This window comes from Neoarius graeffei, chromosome 11, assembly GCF_027579695.1.
Source record: "Neoarius graeffei isolate fNeoGra1 chromosome 11, fNeoGra1.pri, whole genome shotgun sequence".
Lineage (NCBI taxonomy): Eukaryota > Metazoa > Chordata > Actinopteri > Siluriformes > Ariidae > Neoarius > Neoarius graeffei.
This window is the reverse complement of record NC_083579.1, coordinates 1,816,793-1,837,219: the sequence shown is the minus strand read 5'-3', so window position 1 is coordinate 1,837,219 and position 20,427 is coordinate 1,816,793. Positions and strand designations below refer to the sequence as shown.

General features: G+C 45.5%; 1 protein-coding gene across 1 annotated transcript in view; it reads left to right on the top strand.

Moving 5' to 3' along the window:
- The first annotated feature begins 756 nt into the window (after nucleotides 1-756).
- Nucleotides 757-20,427, top strand: part of edaradd (EDAR-associated death domain) — a 34,552-nt gene continuing 14,881 nt past the window's right edge. Inside the window, exons 1-3 of the mRNA XM_060933240.1 lie at nucleotides 757-841; nucleotides 13,080-13,138; nucleotides 18,900-18,948. Of these exons, the coding sequence (XP_060789223.1) occupies nucleotides 808-841; nucleotides 13,080-13,138; nucleotides 18,900-18,948 (142 nt within the window). The 5' untranslated portion in view covers nucleotides 757-807. The remainder of the gene's footprint in view (nucleotides 842-13,079; nucleotides 13,139-18,899; nucleotides 18,949-20,427) is intronic.

The following is a 20,427-nucleotide window of genomic DNA, read 5'->3' as shown; positions in this document are numbered from 1 at the left end:
AAAATATTTTCATCTTAAAGCCCGAGTCTGTGTCCGAGTCCTGAAAACCGTCTGATTCATTAATGTTCGCGAATCGATTCCTGCCAACCCTGAGAAAACCGCCAGAGAATCATTTTGTTCTAAATGACTCTTTAATGCGAATCGACTCACAAGTACAAACGAATTAAAAAAATGTTTTCTATTCTGTTTGTTTATTCTAGCGAGAACTTGTGAAGTATTTACACGTTAAAAAAACCACAAAAAGGTTAATATTCAAATCATGTACAAATTGGAAAAAAATAATATAAGTTTTATTTCTATAGCACATTTAAAGACAGAAGGACAGGAGGCCAAATGATGCCACAAAGGTGAACAATAAAATACACAAATTCCAAATAATGATATAAGTAAAATTTAATAAATAAATCAATGAATAAAACAATTAAAAGCATAAGTACTGAGATATAAAAACACCAATAATAATAATAATAATAATAATAATAATAATAATAATAATAATAAATAACTGTTTATCGTTATTAGTAATTAGTAGTAGCTCTTTCTAAAGCTTAAAAACAGAAGAAGAAGAAAAAAAAACCTCAAACGAATCCAAAACCCCCTCAGTTTGATTCAGTAAAGTGACTCGCAACGACCGATTCACATGAAGCGAGTCGTTTAAAGGAACCGATTGTGCTGGTGAATCAGCTCCCGGAGCCCACAGGAAGTGCTGGAGTGCGCGCTCTCTCTCTCTCTCTCTCTCTCTCTCTCTCCTCCCGCTGCGAGCGCAGAGCGCTGAACCACTCGGTCCCGGAGCTTCTCTCTCTCAGCATGAGCGGTTTACCGGCGCTGCACGAGCCGCTCGGTGAGTCACTGCACCTTTACACTCACCTGACCTCTGACCTCTGCACGCGCACTGAGCAGGGCCAGGTTAAAGTTCACTGTTCGGTTCTGGCACAGTAATGATTATTCTCTCCTGGGTGATCAGGAGCGGATTAGAATAATAATAATAATAATAATAATAATAATAATAATAATAAACTGCATTTTGTCAGCAAAGTCAGAATGATTGTGGTGCGAAAAAATAATTTATATAAAATTATCAGGTGATTGTTTTAGTTAAAGATAAATATTTGACTTATTAATTTTATAATAAGGAAGTTTAAACTGTTTCAGCCTCATTAAATACATTCAAGCTTTCACTTATAATAATAATAATATTAATAATCATCTTTATTATTGTAATATTGCTGATTATTTTTGTGTATTTAATCACAGAAATTAGTTTTAATAACGATATATGATATGATAAATCAAGATATTTCCATTATGAGATTCAAATCTTGATGTTTATCATTTTTCTGATTTTCTTAACAACATGGTAATAAGAGTGTAAAGCTATCATCATTTATTTAATGTATTTTCAGTAGGAAAGAAAGAAAGAAAGAAAGAAAGAAAGAAAGAAAGAAAGAAGACAGTTTGTTGAATGTTTCAGTCCAGTCCCTGTGCTGTGAGTAACAGTGGAGGTGTTTAGTGTGTGTGTGTGTGTGTGTGTGTGTTTATTCTGATTATTTGCTACAAAACAAGATCTTCACAGTGGAAAGGTTTCCCCAAACTAACCTGATTTAGTGTAAAACGTGCGACCCTGTGATTACCTGTCCCGTCCCGTCCCGTCCCGTGTTGTGCTGTGCTCCACCCCCAAGCGTGGAGCAGCGTGATTCCTGCCCTATTGAGGTATTTCACCTGACGTCACAGGGTCACGTGACGCCCCGGTGTCCACCATTTTGGACGTCAAGCTAGCTAATGTCAACAACAGTAGCTAGTATGTTACTGTAGCAATATTTACGTTCAGTCATTTGGATGACTGTTAAAACCTTTCAGTCTCAAGTTTTTCCTTTACTGGATTTACTAGTTTACTGAGCTAGCGCGCGATGGCTCCCGGCTTGGCCGGCGAGCGCGCGATGGCTCCCGGCTTGGCCGGAGAGCGCGCGATGGCTCCCGGCTTGGCCGGAAAGCGCGCGATGGCTCCCGGCTTGGCCGGAGAGCGCGCGATGGCTCCCGGCTTGGCCGGAGAGCGCGCGATGGCTCCCGGCTTGGCCGAGCGCGCTAGCTCAGTAAACTAGTAAATCCAGTAAAGGAAAAACTTGAGACTGAAAGGTTTTAACAGTCATCCAAATGACTGAACGTAAACATTGCTACAGTAACATACCAGCTACGATGTTGTTGACATTAGCTAGTGCTAACAGCTAGTTGCTAATACACTGCTACAACTACACCGATCCTAATAATACAGTTCTTGGTCATTGCCTGGTAACAGCAAATTTATAACGGGCCATGTCTCAACAGACTAAGAAGTTATTTCAATGACATTTAATAACATTTTGTTTATCCTGAGGACCGAAAGTAAATGAAAATGTGAACAAACCTTAGCTGTAATAAGATGGCGACCACCAGCTCCAGGGACGACCCACTGATGTAGGCATGTTACCCAGCCTGACACAAAATATTTGTAGGCATCCAAACTCTTATACGCTTTCAGATCAATACCTGTGTATGGCGATGGGTTTTTAACAACATAGGTATACAGATCATGTGGGCCGAAGTCAGGTAAAGACGAGGGCTTCCTGTACTTCCGTACGTCAGTGAACAATCCTGGTGGAAGCAGGTAAACGTCGTTCTCTAAGCCTGCTAACCTCAATTTTTGCAAATACCTCTCCCTCTGCTCGCCCTGTAAATGCCCTACGTCGCTGGATAGTGAAGGTGTTTTCTGCATCTCGCTCCTTTTTCTTTTATGTTTTTCGTTTGTCGCCTTCCTCGCATTCAAACTGATTCGAGCCGTGCCGTCCAAAATGGCAGCGTCACATGACTTGGTCACGTGAGTGAAATACCTCAATTCCTGCTTCTGCGAGTGCTTATGTGTTGCAGTTCCCATGTTTGACCACTAGGAGCATTAACTCTCTGGAGCGAAATGAGGCAGTGAGTCCACCGCACAACAATCCCACAACATTTCAAAAGACGCACAAATCAACACGACACCGGTTTATATCTGTCACATAGCGACATTTTTAAAATTGTGGTTCATTCAATTCAACAATAAACAGAAACTAAAATGTATGACGTTCTGAACAAGGGCTTTACAAAGATCAGACGATGTTTCTGGTGGAGCTCTGCTTCACTGCCACTGTGGACGAGCCGCCAGCGCAACAGCATGACAACACGTCACTTTTTATCCGTTTATAGTTACATTTAACATTCAGTGAAACGATTGAGTTCCTGTTCTCAGTTACGTCACAGCAGATGTAAACAGTCACTCCCTCAGCGGAGTCTCTTTATTTATTTCTGTCTCTTGAAGTTAATAAGACAAAGATTATTGTAGCTTGTTACCAAGAAACGGTAAAAAAGCGTAAACTCATCTGTCCTTCTGTAAATGTTAAATAAACGTCTCATTACTTTATGAAAACATCACCATGTCAACAATTCCACGTGTTTTAATCTGTTAAAGTTTGAGTGCACAACTGATACGGATTTACAAGAAAAGTTACAGTAACATACAGAAAAAATCCAGCGTGCACACACACACACACACTGAAGTACTGTATGTCTAAACTGAATACAGCATTATGATTATGAGGTCTCGGTGAAACCTGAAACCTGAAGTATTCGCCTCTTCATGTCTTCGGTATTTTTTTTTATCTTCGAAGGGTTCTACATGTTTAAGACTCCTCTCTCTCTGTCTATAGTTAAAAGTTCTTAGTTTATTAAAAAGGGTTGGATGTGATGTTTTTCCTGAAAGCGAAACACTCAGGTCGAGGGTTCTGTGTTGTCTAAGGTACTTTATATAGTTCCTGCATCTTGATAAAAGGGTTCTACTAGGAACAGTCAGAGGAACCATTTCAGTTCAGAGGTGTTTTGCTGTTTCTCATTAAGACAACGAGGTAATGATCGAGTACGAACCTGTTCCTTAGACCAGTGATTCACAAACTGTGGTACACGTACCACTAGTGGTACGTGGGCTCCATTCTAGTGGTACGCCAAAGAATCACTTAATTAAATATAAATAAAATTTAAAAAATAAAATAAACCGTGAAATACTATCCATAATATCGGAATGGATGAAAATATCTTATCAACCGATGACAAGAAAATGAAAGGAGATACAAATTAAGTTAATAATTTTAAAAAGTTTGCAAGTGCTTCTGGGTAGCCATACGTAGCGTACGTACGCATTCCCGCCGGTTCCGCTGACAGACGGTTATCCGCCATTGGTAGACTAGGCTGTGATGGGAAAGGTGGAGGTGGCTTTGCTAATTATGACGAGTACGACAAAATTACTGTCGTGGCTTAAATCCGCGAATGGGAGCGTGGATCAGGAGAGAGGGAGAACTGAAGAGGACGTGCGTGAGCCGAGTGCAGATGCTAACGACAGTGGCAAAACCAGCCCCAGAACTGCTAGCAAACGGCAGAAACCAGTAAGGAGGAAGTATGACGAAAAATACATAAAACTGGGATTCATTTGGAGCGGGACGGAGGAGCTGCCCAGGCCGCAGTGTGTTGTATGCGGCGACGTTCTGAGCAATGAGTCCATGAAACCGTCGCATCTCAAACGGCATCTTACAACCAAACACACAGCACTAAAGGACAAACCAATGGATTTTTTTTACAAAAACGTGATGAACTGAAGCAGTCCAAGTCCACCATTCTGTCCTATGGTACACCCGTAGCCAAAGCACAGGAAGCTTCATATCGCACCAGCCTCCTGATCGCCAGAGCCGGTAAGCCGCACACAATCGGGGAACTGCTGTGTTTGCCATTAGCCAAAGAGATGACACGTATCATGTGTGGAGAGAAAGCTGCCAGAGAGTTAAACTTGGTGCCGCTTTCAAATGACACCGTGTCAAGGAGAATAAACGACATGGCTGACGCTGTTAAAAAGACGCTGATTGAGCGCATTAAGAACAGGAGATATTTTACCATACAGCTTGATGAGAATACAGATGTTGCAGATTTGGCCAGTTTATTTGCTTCATTATTTAAGTACAGTGTTTTATTTTCCTATATTTAAACTCAGTGTTACTGTTCAAAGTACTGTGTGTAATGTTACAGTGGCCAACAATATAAAATATACTTGTTAAATAAAACCTCCGCCTTGTTTTTAATGAATACTTAGGCCTACTACGCTACTGTATTTTAATGTTGGTCATTATGGTGGTACTTGGAGAGCCAAGTATTTTCTGAGGTGGTACTTGGTGAAAAAAGTTTGAGAACCACTGCCTTAGACATTCCACCACAGTAAATGTAACTATAAATGGATGAAAAGTATGACGTGTTGTTTTTTAATAAATAATTAATAGCTGTTGGTAAGCTGCTGTGGTGTCATCTCATCTCATTATCTGTAGCCGCTTTATCCTGTTCTACAGGGTCGCAGGCGAGCTGGAGCCTATCCCAGCTGACTACGGGCGAAAGGCGGGGTTCACCCTGGACAAGTCGCCAGGTCATCACAGGGCTGACACATAGACACAGACAACCATTCACACTCACATTCACACCTACGCTCAATTTAGAGTCACCAGTTAACCTAACCTGCATGTCTTTGGACTGTGGGGGAAACCGGAGCACCCGGAGGAAACCCACGCGGACACGGGGAGAACATGCAAACTCCGCACAGAAAGGCCCTCGCCGGCCACGGGGCTCGAACCCGGACCTTCTTGCTGTGAGGTGACAGCGCTAACCACTACACCACCGTGCCACCACTGCTGTGGTGTAAGAGGAATAAAACACACAGGCACGTGCTGTTAGAAGAAAATAATCACCTTCAGGGTGAGAACCGTGACTGCGCTTCATGTCAGGTCGTATCTCATCACTCCAGCGTGGATTGTTTTCCCATAACGGCGTGTTCTGTCATGTGTTATTCCTGACATGTTCCACACTCCTGCGCTGGTGTGAGGGGAGTAAAATCAGTGTAACATCACAACTCTGCAGCAGTGAGGTTTTATTTCACAGTGACCCGTCGTGTCGATGCGACGTCTCTGTTTTACAGACAGACGTGAGGAGGGGAATGAGAGTGTAGAATATAATCAAAGTGTGGAAATTCACGAGCTTCAGGTTTATGAATAAAAACACAGCGCGAGAGTTTGATCCTGTTCTGGAGACAAGCTGAAGTGCAGGTCTGGACTGCTCAGGGTAGCACAAGTTATAGTGTTTATCAAAGGAGGTGTGTGTGTGTGAGAGAGAGCGAGAGAGAATCCTGCATCATTATATTTATAGTCCTCATTAACCTTCTGTATGTTTACTCATTAACGCGTTTCCGTCTCCATGTCAGTGTGAAGTTTGTGTGTTTTAACCCCAGGGTCGGTTTGTGCAACAGATCTAACGATATCATCATCTCCACACGATATTACACACATCACTGCACACACGAGATCCTCTCATCTTTACTCTCGTTATATTAGATCCGACATGACCAGAGCTGCTAATCTTCAGTGTCGAAGCGCTGTAACTTATGGTGCGTTCATGTGCTATGGGAATTATGGTAAATACCAAACGCCGACATGGAAAGCACACATGAACACCCCCTCTTGTGGTATTTTCCACTGGGCAACTCGTAGAAAATTTTGATACACGAGTTGCCGAGATGAGATGAACTTTAACCTTTTCAACATGGCGGCGAGCGGTACAAGACTAGCTTATGAACCAAGAAAGAAGTGGTTTTCACCTACGGAAAGCTGACTCTCACCTTTTAAACGAGTCATGTTATGTATATTATATTATTATAATATGTATATTATAGCCTAATACAAAATATTCTGTGCTGTCCAAAGAACGCCAACAATGATCTAGATACTGGCTACACTCATTGTGGCTACAGCCAAATTTACAAAAACTGCGTGGCATTCAATGTGTTAAGAAAATCTCTACTTGTCATGATCAGGAAATATTCAGCATTATTTACCTTTTGACTTTTGATAACTCATATTCCTGCTGCAGCTGATGAACAAGGCAATCTATAATTGTTTTAGCCAAATAACAGGCCTGATTCTGAATCTGGTCCACCATCTTTAATTTGTCAACAACAACAAAAGCATGTGAACACAACACACTGGTAAACACCACTTCCCAACTGGAAAACATCATCTTCCCATAGCACATGAACGCAGCATTATCATCAGAGTTCACTAGAGCGAGTTCTCACTCAGAAATACACCTGGAGTGATTGACAGTCGCGTAAGTGTTCCGAACTCTGACGTTAACTGACCTACTGGAAGCTCCGCCCACTTCCCCATCAGCTCACACGCTCTTGTTTTCCATCACGGTAAACATGGAATGTTTTGAGTTCGTTAACATGAAATAAAATATATCAGTGTGTGTTCTACTTAGCTATCATTAGCTAACATTATATAAACACACACATACACACACATGTATATATAGAGAACACCAGGTCTATAAATTCATGAGTCGAAAAGGATCGAAAACATCACTTTGGGTTTTTGACTGAAAGAGAAAGACGGTCTTAAAACAGAGTGTCAAATCAAACACTTTAGAACTCATGTTAATTAGAAAGTGAGTAAATACGTCTGGGGGGTTTTCCTGGTGTGTCGGTGTCGTGTCGCGTTCCAGAGTCCGACTCTCCGTCACATGCAGAGTAACTTCACTCATTCTGCGTGTTCACGTGAGTTTCTGTTGTTCTTTTGGTTGACGATTAAATCATTTATCAAGATTTATTGAAAAATCCATATCACACGAGCCCTAGTGAGCGAGACCCAGGATTATATTTGGTGTTAGTTTTTACAAACAGCTGGTTATTTACAAAAAATTATAATAATCTACAAACTGCAGTGAAAACCTTCACTTACATCAGAAAGGGTTGATTAATTTTCTATAACAGCAGCTCTGACGGGGCGGCACGGTGGTGTAGTGGTTAGCGCTGTCGCCTCACAGCAAGAAGGTCCTGGGTTCGAGCCCCGTGGCCGGCGAGGGCCTTTCTGTGTGGAGTTTGCATGTTCTCCCCGTGTCCGCGTGGGTTTCCTCCGGGTGCTCCGGTTTCCCCCACAGTCCAAAGACATGCAGGTTAGGTTAACTGGTGACTCTAAATTGAGCGTAGGTGTGAATGTGAGTGTGAATGGTTGTCTGTGTCTATGTGTCAGTCCTGTGATGACCTGGCGACTTGTCCAGGGTGAACCCCACCTTTCGCCCGTAGTCAGCTGGGATAGGATCCAGCTCGCCTGCGACCCTGTAGAACAGGATAAAGCGGCTACAGATAATGAGATGAGATGAGATGAGCAGCTCTGACAGGAGTGCAAATAAAATCGCATTGGTTTTGATATATTGTCGTTTCTTTAGCAACACACTGCGTAATTGTTGAAGTTTCCTGACGTCTTCAGGACAGAGGAGTTTACGCTTCTTTGCGGTTTCTCAGTAATACGATGTAACAAGCTGCATCTTTTTGATTGGCTGTGATTACAAGCTCCGCCCCCATGCGAACCCAGAATCAGTGTAAAAAAAAAAGCATGTGACTATAATAGAAGATCAGAGACGAGTTAGTCCAACAACGAGCGCAAACATGATCTTATGACTTGTTTTTGTTTATGGGATATGATCATGAACAATTCTGCCACGCCCTTTATCACCTGCATGTGCAGTTTGACCTTCAGGAAATGTTTATCACAGGACCAGATGCAGTGTGCTGCAAGTCAGGAGGTCACACAGGAAACCTGAGATCTTTGTGTGGTTCTTCCACACCGTCTGCTTCCCGACACTGACTGTAATTATCTCATCGTCATGCATAGCTTTTAGTCTTCTGTCTCCTTCTTCTTCTTCTTCTACTCGTTCTTTAAACCAGTGTCACTTACAGCTTCAGTCACAGAGAACATGTGAAGGGTTTCTTGTTAGTTTTGCTTCAGAAACATGTTCTAACCATCTCGAGGTTCTGATCTAGAAACCTGACACATGTTATAAGTCTTTTAGCTTCAGAACTTTTGTTATTTGCATCAGAGATTCTCTTAGAACCAGAAGACGTGGGGGTTCTTGGTATCGTGAAGGGCTTCGTCTGATTATTTCACTGATTCTTTTTATCAAGAAAAACTCTCTGTTTCTGGTGGAGCTTGAAAAGGTCAGCTTTTATTAAAAAAAATAGAAAAAGAAGAAGAAATGGAAGTCTGTTCTGAGCTCCAGGTCTGTAGGGAATCAGGGTTTTGTTTGTTTGTGGATCATAAAGTGAAAAATGGAAGAAAAAAGCACATATAAATAAATTGTGTGTTCTAAAATTTAAGAACAATTATAAATCAGTCAGGTTTAATTTTGAGAAACTGTGACGTTTTTGTGAATCTGTGTTTAAAGCACGTGTTCACGAGGCTGGTGAATGAGCTCCGTGTGGACGAGGAAGCAAACGGTTAATAATTTACACAAGCAGAACAGCAACATGTGACAGATTCACTTCACACTCACGTCGTTTTCAACATTTTCTGTAATCGCAAAAAGAAAAAAAAAACGTTGTCTGTTATTAATGCACACATTTTTTCTTTATCTTCCCTGAAACAGGGTGTGTATGGGTGGCCGTGCGTGCGTGCGTGCGTGTGTGTGAGCACACGGGCAGCCCTGCAGTCATGTATTATGATGTGGTTTTCATTTCATCTCCTCAAGTTCATCCTGAACATGCTGCAGCACGCCGCCTGCATTCCCTCCACCTCCGAGAAACAATGACGGCCTGATTTCAGGAGTCACGATTCATCTGAGAGGCTTTTTAAAAAAAAGAAGAAGAACAAGAACACAGCGACCAGTCCGTGTCTCGTATTTCAGAGAAGAAACAGGCTGCGTCTGTGTGTGTTTGCTGTCTGTAGTGTTGTGTAAACTCTGTTCAGGGGAAAGAAGCTGAAACATGCTCACAAGTTCACCAGAAGACATTCTCAGCTCATTTGCATATTCATTTAATATCAGTGATCATTTGCATATCAGTAGAACAGAATGGAACGGAACAGAACACACACACACACACACACAGTGTTTATTATTTACACATTAGGGATCGACTGATGGAGAAATTCATAAACAACGATTTTTTTCTTCCAGATGTTTTCCTGGATGATGGTGGACGCTGTAGAACATTAATACCAGCGATTATAATCTACAGATATCGCAGCAGTGAGTTAGCAAAACTGTCTGATGGTAACTTTATTAATGCTTTTGCACAAAAGCTGAGCTGCATTTGGCCCTCGATAAAGCCCAGGAAAAACTGTTTAAGGTAAAAAAAAAAGAAAGAAGAAGAAGAGGGAAGAAAATAAAGAGCAGTTCCAGGAGCAAAGGTGGAAACTGGAATAAGGAATAAACCAAACCAGTAGAACTGGACAGGAACCAGGAACACCTCCACCAGAAAGCCTTCAAACGGGAAGGAAGTTATTGAATTTCAGACATTTGACCTTGCTATGACCTTGACCCTGTTTGGATCGGTGCTAAAATCTACAATAAATCCTACAAACGTTCAAGCGCTCGGTCTGGAGATATTGTGCTAAGGGGAACCTTGGACAGACCCATGGACGTCTCCATGACGACGGAGGAACCTGTAAGATGTGCAAAGAACAAGGGATTTGATCTCAATGCTGACGATACAGATTGAGTCACAGGCTGTAGCTAACCACAGCCGTGCTGATGTTCACTTCAGCAGCACCACCTCGAGTGTGAGATCACGTTTATAAAACACTTCGGTAAACAAGAACTGAATATCTGTGACATTTTGGATACAATATGATGAAATGTTCTGTTTATTTTTGCTTCGTGACAGAACTCCGATCCTGAAGAAGCCACACTCACTGTATAGCATGGCGGCTAGCTCACTAGCTCATGGTGATTTGTACTTTCCTGTTAAAGGTGAAAAGTAAAACTGGTGTCCCTTCTTCCTTTTCATCTTCACTTTTTATATTTTAAGTTAAAAGTTATATTCCTGAAAAGTCAAATCATTTCACACGTCTACTGATGGTCACTAACGCTACCATAGTAACCAGTTAGTACTAGGAAGTGGAGTTTTACGTGACGAGCAGAGTGATACACGCAGAGAGAAACGTCTCAGTGCCACACTCTTGGAACGCCGCTCGACCAATCAGATCAGAGAACCACAACGAACTGTTGGATAAAGAGAATGAGAGAGTGACTTGGAGCACCATGATCTGAAGATGTGAAGTTTATCTTCGGGTGGTGAATGTATAGATCACGAGTGAGTGAAGTGAACGAGTGAAAATATTTTCACCATGAGAAGATAAACTTCATATCTTCACACCACTGTGTAATGTTCTTTATATTATATGGACACATCCACAAAAACATACACAAGTTACTCAAAAGAATTTTAATTTTGAACCGGTTCACCATTTTGATAACACACAGCTAGTCAGCGGGAAAACACTGAAAGTGACATCATCAGAGTGAAATATCAGGAATTATTCAAGCCACATTCACTGGATATGAGCAATCATGCGCTCTGATTGGCTACTCTACTACTAGGATATCAGCTCATATACCCTGAGGAGAGAAAAACAAAATGGCGGAGTGTGTTGCTGAACCAACCGAGGACAAAATAAAAACTCTACTTCAAAACAAAACCCCATACAAAAAAAATACAAAAAGTAACAAAATATGGAATAAAAGTATTTGATGGTAAGAACATGTCTTTTTTTATTTTTCAAGAATTATTATTATTGCATTTTTCACAAATTGCTCCTGTCATTTCACCAGTTTGTTTACCTTCTAAGTGGAAATGATTTTGTCGGACATTTGGTATAAAATTTTAATTTATCAAATTTGCCAAAAATATAAATGCTCTGTTTCTCAAAATCCAGTGAATGTGGTTAGAATAAAACAGTTATTCCACTCAATCTCGGTGCTACGCGCCTCGTCGGCTCTCAGCTCATGTACGACTCAATTTCATGGAATAACTGTTAAATCTGTCACTCAGATCTGTGGTGTATTTCGTATGAAAAATGTGAGTTTTTCAACATGAGAAAATAAACTTCATATCTTCAAGCCAACATGTGATTTTCTTTTTATTATATCGACACATTCACAAACAAAAAGTCCCCACATTTATCAAAACAATTCATCGATTTCCTCACAAGTGACAGATAGAGATTTATGTCACGGTTTTGGTTCTCCATGTCCCGGTTGGAGCTCCGATTAAAAACACCAGTGGAGTATTTCCCAGTAAAACACTCGTGTCTGTGTAATAAAAATATCTTTATATATATAGGTGCATCTTTAAATGAAACATATCACCAAACAAAATCTTCAATTTCTCCAGACCTGGAGCCCAGAACAGAGTTCTATCAGGAACAGAGAGATTTTCTTTCCTTCATTCTTCACTCCGAGCACAGAACATCCTGCCATCTGTAGGAACCTCACATCATGAGCTGGAGGTTCTTTAAGGCCTGACTGTTCTCTGTAAAATGGCAAATTAAAAAAATGAAATTTGGATAGCGTATAATGGGGGTTTTAAGTCAAGTCTGGAAACGTGTCATTGAAAATAAGTTAAGAACTCTAAGGTTCTTGTACAGTTCTTAATCCACTGTGGTGCTCTATCCTGGTCAGGCCGGAGGTGGGTCTGGAGTCTATCCCTGGAACATGAAACCTTACGTAACACCGGTCCATCATCACTCAACACTCATTCACACCTTGGTGGAAATTTAGAATCACGAATCCACTTACTGAGGTTGGAGGAAACTGGAGAACTCAGAGGAAACCCACATGTGGAGAACATGCACAGAAACTGAACCCTGACAGAAACCCAAGGTCAGGATGGAACCTGGGAGCACCGGAGCTGTGAGGAGACGACGGTACACGCTGTAGTGCTGTGACACACCTACACTTTAGAGATGTGACCGGAGGAGTGGGAGCTAATGTTAGCTTTCCGCTCGCTCATATTTTCAGAGTGACAGGACCATCATCATCACTGACGTGTGAAGAGAGATCCGGAATAACGCTGCTGTTCCTTCGTCTGAGAGAATGTTGTCCTTTTGACAGCTTCTAACAGGATGAAGCTGAACTGAAACACGTGTGTGTGTGTGTGTGTGTGTGTGTGTGTGTGTTGCACTATAAACACTCCTTTACCTTGTCGTTAACAGGGCGGATCGCCTCTGAGCCGGTCGAGGACATCGATCCCAGCAGCTTCATTACAGACACGGTATGAAGTTTTACTAAATATATTTATTCATGGAAATTTATATATTTGTTTATTCATTTATTTAAACAAATGCAAACAAACATACAGAACATATTTACGTCCAGTTACCTGTTTATTCTGTTATAGCATTTGTAACGTGTATGAAGTATAAGTTAAGCTTGATGAGTACAGAACATGAAAAGAAAAACCCTTGTGGTAAGTTTTATCTGCTGTGTTTTACCCCACAGCACCACTGACTCCTGGACTCTGATTGGTCAGAAGGTGTTGATTAATTCTCTCTAACAGCAGCTCTGACTGTAGCACAGGTTTATATTAATGCACTCGCTCGGATACAGCAGACGCTCCACATAAACATTGTTGATGTGTTAAAGTTTTCTCCAGCATGAGGAGAAATGTGTGTGTGTGTGTGTGTGTGTGTGTGTGTGTGTGTGTGTGTGTGTGTGTGTGTGTGTAAAACGTTTCTGGAAGGAGTCTCCAGTGTCAGCGCTGTGTAACAGTCAGAGGGGAAGCTGGAACTTTTCCCAAAGTTTTCTGGCGTCTTCAGGACAGAGGAGTTTACGCTTCTGTACAGTTTCTCAGGAACACGATGGAACAAGCTGCGTTTTTTTGTCTTTTTAAGTTCAAGAGAGAGAATAAAGAGGGAGTGGTGAGGGAATGACTGTTTATCGCTGCTATAATGTCAGTGACAACAGGAACTCACTCATTTCATGGAGCATTAAATGTAACTATAAACAGATAAAAAGTACATGTTCAACAGATTCAGCAGAAGGGTATAACAGCCAGGAGTGAAGTACAGGAGGCAGTGAGTGGAGGAGATGTGTTGAGGCAATGAGTGGAGGTGGTGTGTCAGGGCAGTGAGTGGAGGTAGTGAGTGAAGGCAGTGTTTCAAGGTGGTGAGTGGAGGCGGTGTGTCGAGGCAGTGAGTGGAGGTGGTGTTTTGAGGTGATGAGTGGAGGTGGTGTGTCACGGCGGTGAGTGTGTGGAGGTGGTGTGTGGAGGCAGTGTTTCGAGATGGTGAGTGGAAGTGGTGTGTCATGACGGTGTGTCGAGGCAGTGAGTGGAGGCGGTGTGTTGACGTGTTGTGTCAAGGCAGTGAGTGGAGGCATTGTTTCGAGGTGGTGAGTGGAAGTGGTGTGTTATGACAGTGTGTCGAGGCGGTGAGGTGAGGCGGTGTGTCAGGGTGTTGTGTGTCAAGGCAGTGAGTGGAGGCGGTGTGTCAGGGTGCTGTGTGTTGAGGCAGTGAGTGGAGGCTGTGTGTGGAGGCAGTGTGTCAGGGTGCTGTGTGTGGAGACAGTGAGTGGAGGCAGTGTGTCAGGGTGCTGTGTGTGGAGGTGGTGTGTGGAGGCAGTGAGTTGTGGTGGTGAGTGGAGGCTGTGTGTGGAGGCAGTGTGTCAGGGTGCTGTGTGTGGAGGCGGTGAGTGGAGGCAGTGTGTCAGGGTGCTGTGTGTGGAGGTGGTGTGTGGAGGCAGTGAGTTGTGGTGGTGAGTGGAGGCTGTGTGTGGAGGCAGTGTGTCAGGGTGCTGTGTGTGGAGGCGGTGAGTGGAGGCAGTGTGTCAGGGTGCTGTGTGTGGAGGTGGTGTGTGGAGGCGGTGAGTTGTGGCAGTGAGTGGAGGCGGTGTGTCAGGGTGCTGTGTGTCGAGGCAGTGAGTGGAGGCAGTGAGTGGAGGTGGTGTGTCAGGGTGCTGTGTGTCGAGGCAGTGAGTGGAGGCGGTGTGTCAGGGTGCTGTGTGTCGAGGCAGTGAGTGGAGGCAGTGAGTGGAGGCGGTTTGTCAGGGTGCTGTGTGTCAAGGCAGTGAGTGGAGGCGGTGTGTTGAGGTGTTGTGTCAAGGTGGTGAGTGGAGGCAGTGAGTGGAGGCATTGTTTCGAGGTGGTGAGAGGAAGTGGTGTGTTATGACAGTGTGTCAAGGCGGTGAGTGGAGGTGGTGTGTGGTGGTGTGTGTCGAGGCGGTGAGGTGAGGCGGTGTGTCAGGGTGTTGTGTGTGGAGGCGATGTGTCGAGGCGGTGAGTGGAGGCGGTGTGTCAGGGTGCTGTGTGTGGAGGTGGTGTGTGGAGGCAGTGAGTTGTGGCAGTGAGTGGAGGCTGTGTGTGGAGGCAGTGTGTCAGGGTGCTGTGTGTGGAGGTGGTGTGTGGAGGCAGTGAGTTGTGGCGGTGAGTGGAGGCGGTGTGTCAGGGTGCTGTGTGTCGAGTCAGTGAGTGCAGGCGGTGAGTGGAGGCGGTGTGTCAGGGTGCTGTGTGTCATGGCAGTGAGTGGAGGCGGTGTGTCAGGGTGCTGTGTGTGGAGGCAGTGAGTGGAGGCATTGTTTCGAGGTGGTGAGTGGAAGTGGTGTGTTATGACAGTGTGTCAAGGCAGTGAGTGGAGGTGGTGTGTGTCGAGGTGGTGAGGTGAGGCGGTGTGTCAGGATTTTGTGTGTGGAGGCGATGTGTCGAGGCAGTGAGTGGAGGCGGTGAGTGGAGGCAGTGTGTCAGGGTGCTGTGTGTGGGGGTGGTGTGTGGAGGCAGTGAGTTGTGGCGGTGAGTGGAGGCTGTGTGTGGAGGCAGTGTGTCAGGGTGCTGTGTGTGGAGGTGGTGTGTGGAGGCAGTGAGTTGTGGCGGTGAGTGGAGGCTGTGTGTGGAGGCAGTGTGTCAGGGTGCTGTGTGTCGAGGCAGTGAGTGGAGGCGGTGAGTGGAGGCGGTGTGTCAGGGTGCTGTGTGTCGAAGCAGTGTGTGGAGGCAGTGAGTTGTGGTGGTGAGTGGAGGCTGTGTGTGGAGGCAGTGTGTCAGGGTGCTGTGTGTGGAGGCGGTGAGTGGAGGCAGTGTGTCAGGGTGCTGTGTGTGGAGGTGGTGTGTGGAGGCAGTGAGTTGTGGCGGTGAGTGGAGGCAGTGTGTCAGGGTGCTGTGTGTCGAGGCAGTGAGTGGAGGCGGTGAGTGGAGGCGGTGTGTCAGGGTGCTGTGTGTCATGGCAGTGAGTGGAGGCGGTGTGTCAGGGTGCTGTGAGTGGAGGCAGTGAGTGGAGGCGGTGAGAGGAGGCGGTGTGTCAAGGTGCTGTGTGGAGGCGGTGTGTCAGGGTGCTGTGGGTCGAGGCAGTGAGTGGAGGCAGTGAGTGGAGGCGGTGTGTCAGGGTGCTGTGTGTCATGGCAGTGAGTGGAGGCGGTGTGTCAGGGTGCTGTGAGTGGAGGCAGTGAGTGGAGGCGGTGAGAGGAGGCGGTGTGTCAAGGTGCTGTGTGGAGGCGGTGTGTCAGGGTGCTGTGGGTCGAGGCAGTGAGTGGAGGCAGTGAGTGGAGGCGGTGTGTCAGGGTGCTGTGTGTTGAGGCAGTGAGTGGAGGTGGTGTGTCAGGGTGCTGTGTGTCGAGGCAGTGAGTGGAGGCAGTGAGTGGAGGCGGTGTGTCAGGGTGCTATGAGTGGAGGCAGTGTGTCAGGGTGCTGTGTGTGGAGGAGGTGAGTGGAGGCAGTGTGTCAGGGTGCTGTGTGTGGAGGTGGTGTGTGGAGGCAGTGAGTTGTGGCGGTGAGTGGAGGCAGTGTGTCAGGGTGCTGTGTGTCGAGGCAGTGAGTGGAGGCGGTGAGTGGAGGCGGTGTGTCAGGGTGCTGTGTGTCATGGCAGTGAGTGGAGGCGGTGTGTCAGGGTGCTGTGAGTGGAGGCAGTGAGTGGAGGCGGTGAGAGGAGGCGGTGTGTCAAGGTGCTGTGTGGAGGCGGTGTGTCAGGGTGCTGTGGGTCGAGGCAGTGAGTGGAGGCAGTGAGTGGAGGCGGTGTGTCAGGGTGCTGTGTGTTGAGGCAGTGAGTGGAGGCGGTGTGTCAGGGTGCTGTGAGTGGAGGCAGTGTGTCAGGGTGCTGTGTGTGGAGGAGGTGAGTGGAGGCAGTGTGTCAGGGTGCTGTGTGTGGAGGTGGTGTGTGGAGGCAGTGAGTTGTGGCGGTGAGTGGAGGCAGTGTGTCAGGGTGCTGTGTGTCGAGGCAGTGAGTGGAGGCGGTGAGTGGAGGCGGTGTGTCAGGGTGCTGTGTGTCATGGCAGTGAGTGGAGGCGGTGTGTCAGGGTGCTGTGAGTGGAGGCAGTGAGTGGAGGCGGTGAGAGGAGGCGGTGTGTCAAGGTGCTGTGTGGAGGCGGTGTGTCAGGGTGCTGTGGGTCGAGGCAGTGAGTGGAGGCAGTGAGTGGAGGCGGTGTGTCAGGGTGCTGTGTGTCATGGCAGTGAGTGGAGGCGGTGAGTGGAGGCGGTGTGTCAGGGTGCTGTGTGTCATGGCAGTGAGTGGAGGTGGTGTGTCAGGGTGCTGTGAGTGGAGGCAGTGAGTGGAGGCGGTGAGAGGAGGCGGTGTGTCAAGGTGCTGTGTGGAGGCGGTGTGTCAGGGTGCTGTGGGTCGAGGCAGTGAGTGGAGGCAGTGAGTGGAGGCGGTGTGTCAGGGTGCTGTGTGTTGAGGCAGTGAGTGGAGGTGGTGTGTCAGGGTGCTGTGTGTCGAGGCAGTGAGTGGAGGCAGTGAGTGGAGGCGGTGTGTCAGGGTGCTATGAGTGGAGGCAGTGTGTCAGGGTGCTGTGTGTGGAGGAGGTGAGTGGAGGCAGTGTGTCAGGGTGCTGTGTGTGGAGGTGGTGTGTGGAGGCAGTGAGTTGTGGCGGTGAGTGGAGGCAGTGTGTCAGGGTGCTGTGTGTCGAGGCAGTGAGTGGAGGCGGTGAGTGGAGGCGGTGTGTCAGGGTGCTGTGTGTCATGGCAGTGAGTGGAGGCGGTGTGTCAGGGTGCTGTGAGTGGAGGCAGTGAGTGGAGGCGGTGAGAGGAGGCGGTGTGTCAAGGTGCTGTGTGGAGGCGGTGTGTCAGGGTGCTGTGGGTCGAGGCAGTGAGTGGAGGCAGTGAGTGGAGGCGGTGTGTCAGGGTCCTGTGTGTTGAGGCAGTGAGTGGAGGCGGTGTGTCAGGGTGCTGTGTGTCGAGGCAGTGAGTGGAGGCAGTGAGTGGAGGCGGTGAGTGGAGGCGGTGTGTCAGGGTGCTGTGTGTCGAGGCAGTGAGTGGAGGCAGTGAGTGGAGGCAGTATGTCAGGGTGCTGTATGGAGGCGGTGTGTCAGGGTGCTGTGTGTTGAGGCAGTGAGTGGAGGCAGTGAGTGGAGGCGGTGTGTCAGGGTGCTGTGTGGAGGCGGTGTGTCAGGGTGCTGTGTGTCGAGGCAGTGAGTGGAGGCAGTGTGTCAGGGTGCTGTGTGTCGAGGCAGTGAGTGGAGGCAGTGAGTGGAGGCGGTGTGTCAGGGTGCTGTGTGTCAAGGCAGTGAGTGGAGGCAGTGAGTGGAGGCGGTGTGTGGAGGCGGTGTGTCAGGGTGCTGTGTGTCGAGGCAGTGAGTGGAGGCAGTGAGTGGAGGCGGTGTGTCAGGGTGCTGTGTGTCAAGGCAGTGAGTGGAGGCAGTGAGTGGAGGCAGTGAGTGGAGGCGGTGTGTCAGGGTGCTGTGTGTCGAGGCAGTGAGTGGAGGCAGTGAGTGGAGGCGGTGTGTCAGGGTGCTGTGTGGAGGCGGTGTGTCAGGGTGCTGTGTGTCGAGGCAGTGAGTGGAGGCGGTGTGTGGAGGCGGTGTGTCAGGTCTTTGTGCTGTGCTGGAATGGAGATGTGTTTCAGCTTGTCCTCATCTCATTAGCCTCGAAGTGTTTGCTCTTCTCACTAGCCTCTTATCTGTTCAAATACACCTCTACTCTGGGAAAAAAAGAGGGATAAGAAAAATACCGAGTCAGTGTCAGGTGTGTGTGTGTGTGTGTGTGTGTGTGTGTGTGTGTGGAGTCTCTGCATGACGAATAAAAAGTGTGACGCTTTTTCTTTTCTTTTTTTCCTCAGTCTCGCTCTCTGAAGTCCAACTACCCCGTTCAAGTCACTGATCCACACGGTAATGCAGGATCTTACCCCATTTAACCCACTGCCTCTTCTCACCTCTCTGCCTCAGTCAGCTTTCATACATGGCTATAGCGTGAGCTAACACGCGACGCTTGGGTTTAAGTCCATCACATATACAGCAGATATACGGTATAACGTCTCCTAATATGAGGCTAAAACTGATGAGCTACTAAAGTCTAATAACTACTGCTAATGCAATAAGTGAAATAAACTACAGTACAACATTATCACACTGCTAGGTTTAAGCACATGGCTAGCTTAGCTAATGTTGCTTAATAAGATTTACTTTATTATTATTATTATTATTATTATTATTATTATTATTTTGTCTGAGCAGAAGTTGTACTTTGTTGAAGCAATGTTAGACACACTGCTTTAAAAATACAGTTAGCTAAAACTAGGTCGCTCCATTACACGCTATAGTCAGTGGAACTTCATGATAAATAAATATTATCAAATCACCAAACAATTTGTCCTCGTTAACAATCAGGACACGTTATCAGCCTTGAGTCGTTTTCTCTGGTATAAATATACAGCATTTGTTAGGAAAAGGAGACAATGTTTAGCTAGCTAGCTTTGTGGGTTCCTAAAATTGTTGAGTGTATCATCAAATATTAGCTGACTACATTTGAGAATGTTTTCTAATGTTAGCTTGCTAGCTCTAGTTTGGTGTATTCTCTCTAATATGTAAATAGCTATCTTATTTAGGGCTTTAGCGCTAATCTCCACTGTTAGCTTTATGTTTGAGGTTATTTGCTAATATTACCCAGATAACAGAGTCACGTTTTGCTAGTTTGAACTGTTATTGATTTCTGACATTAATTTTTCTCCTCCTTATGAACCAGCAGCTCTTAAGGATTAGCATAAAAGCTTCCAAGCTAGCAGGGAAGGCAGTACGAGGCATATTTCTTTAGGAATGTATTTAAATAGCATGTAAGTGATTTTTAATCAGTTAGTTTGTTGTAAACACGGATTCTTTTCCAGGAGGTTTGCTCAGGATTTATTTCCTCCGTGGACTTTATGTCGCTCCTGTTGTCTGATCAGATTCTGAAGTCTCATGGATGATCAGTTCATTGTTGTGTCCACAAACCAGAAAACAGGACACGTTTATTCTGTACGAGAAAATCATATCGATAAAATATTACACTCTAATTGTTCGACACTGTGGATTGCTGTGTCATGGTTAAAGTTTGATCTTCTTTAATTTCATTAAAATTAATTAATAAACATTTTTAGGATTACAGGAATGAATGCATTTTTATTACAGCAATGAACTAAAAACATTTTTGTGATTACAGCAATGAATAAAAATTCATTTGGGGAATTGTGATATTTATGATAATTAATAATTAATTTTGGTGATTGTGCCAATGAAGAAAATTGATTTTTAGAATGAATACACAATGAATAAATAAATTATTTTAGGAATTTTGCCAGTGAATAAAAATTAATTTTGGGGATTACAATGATT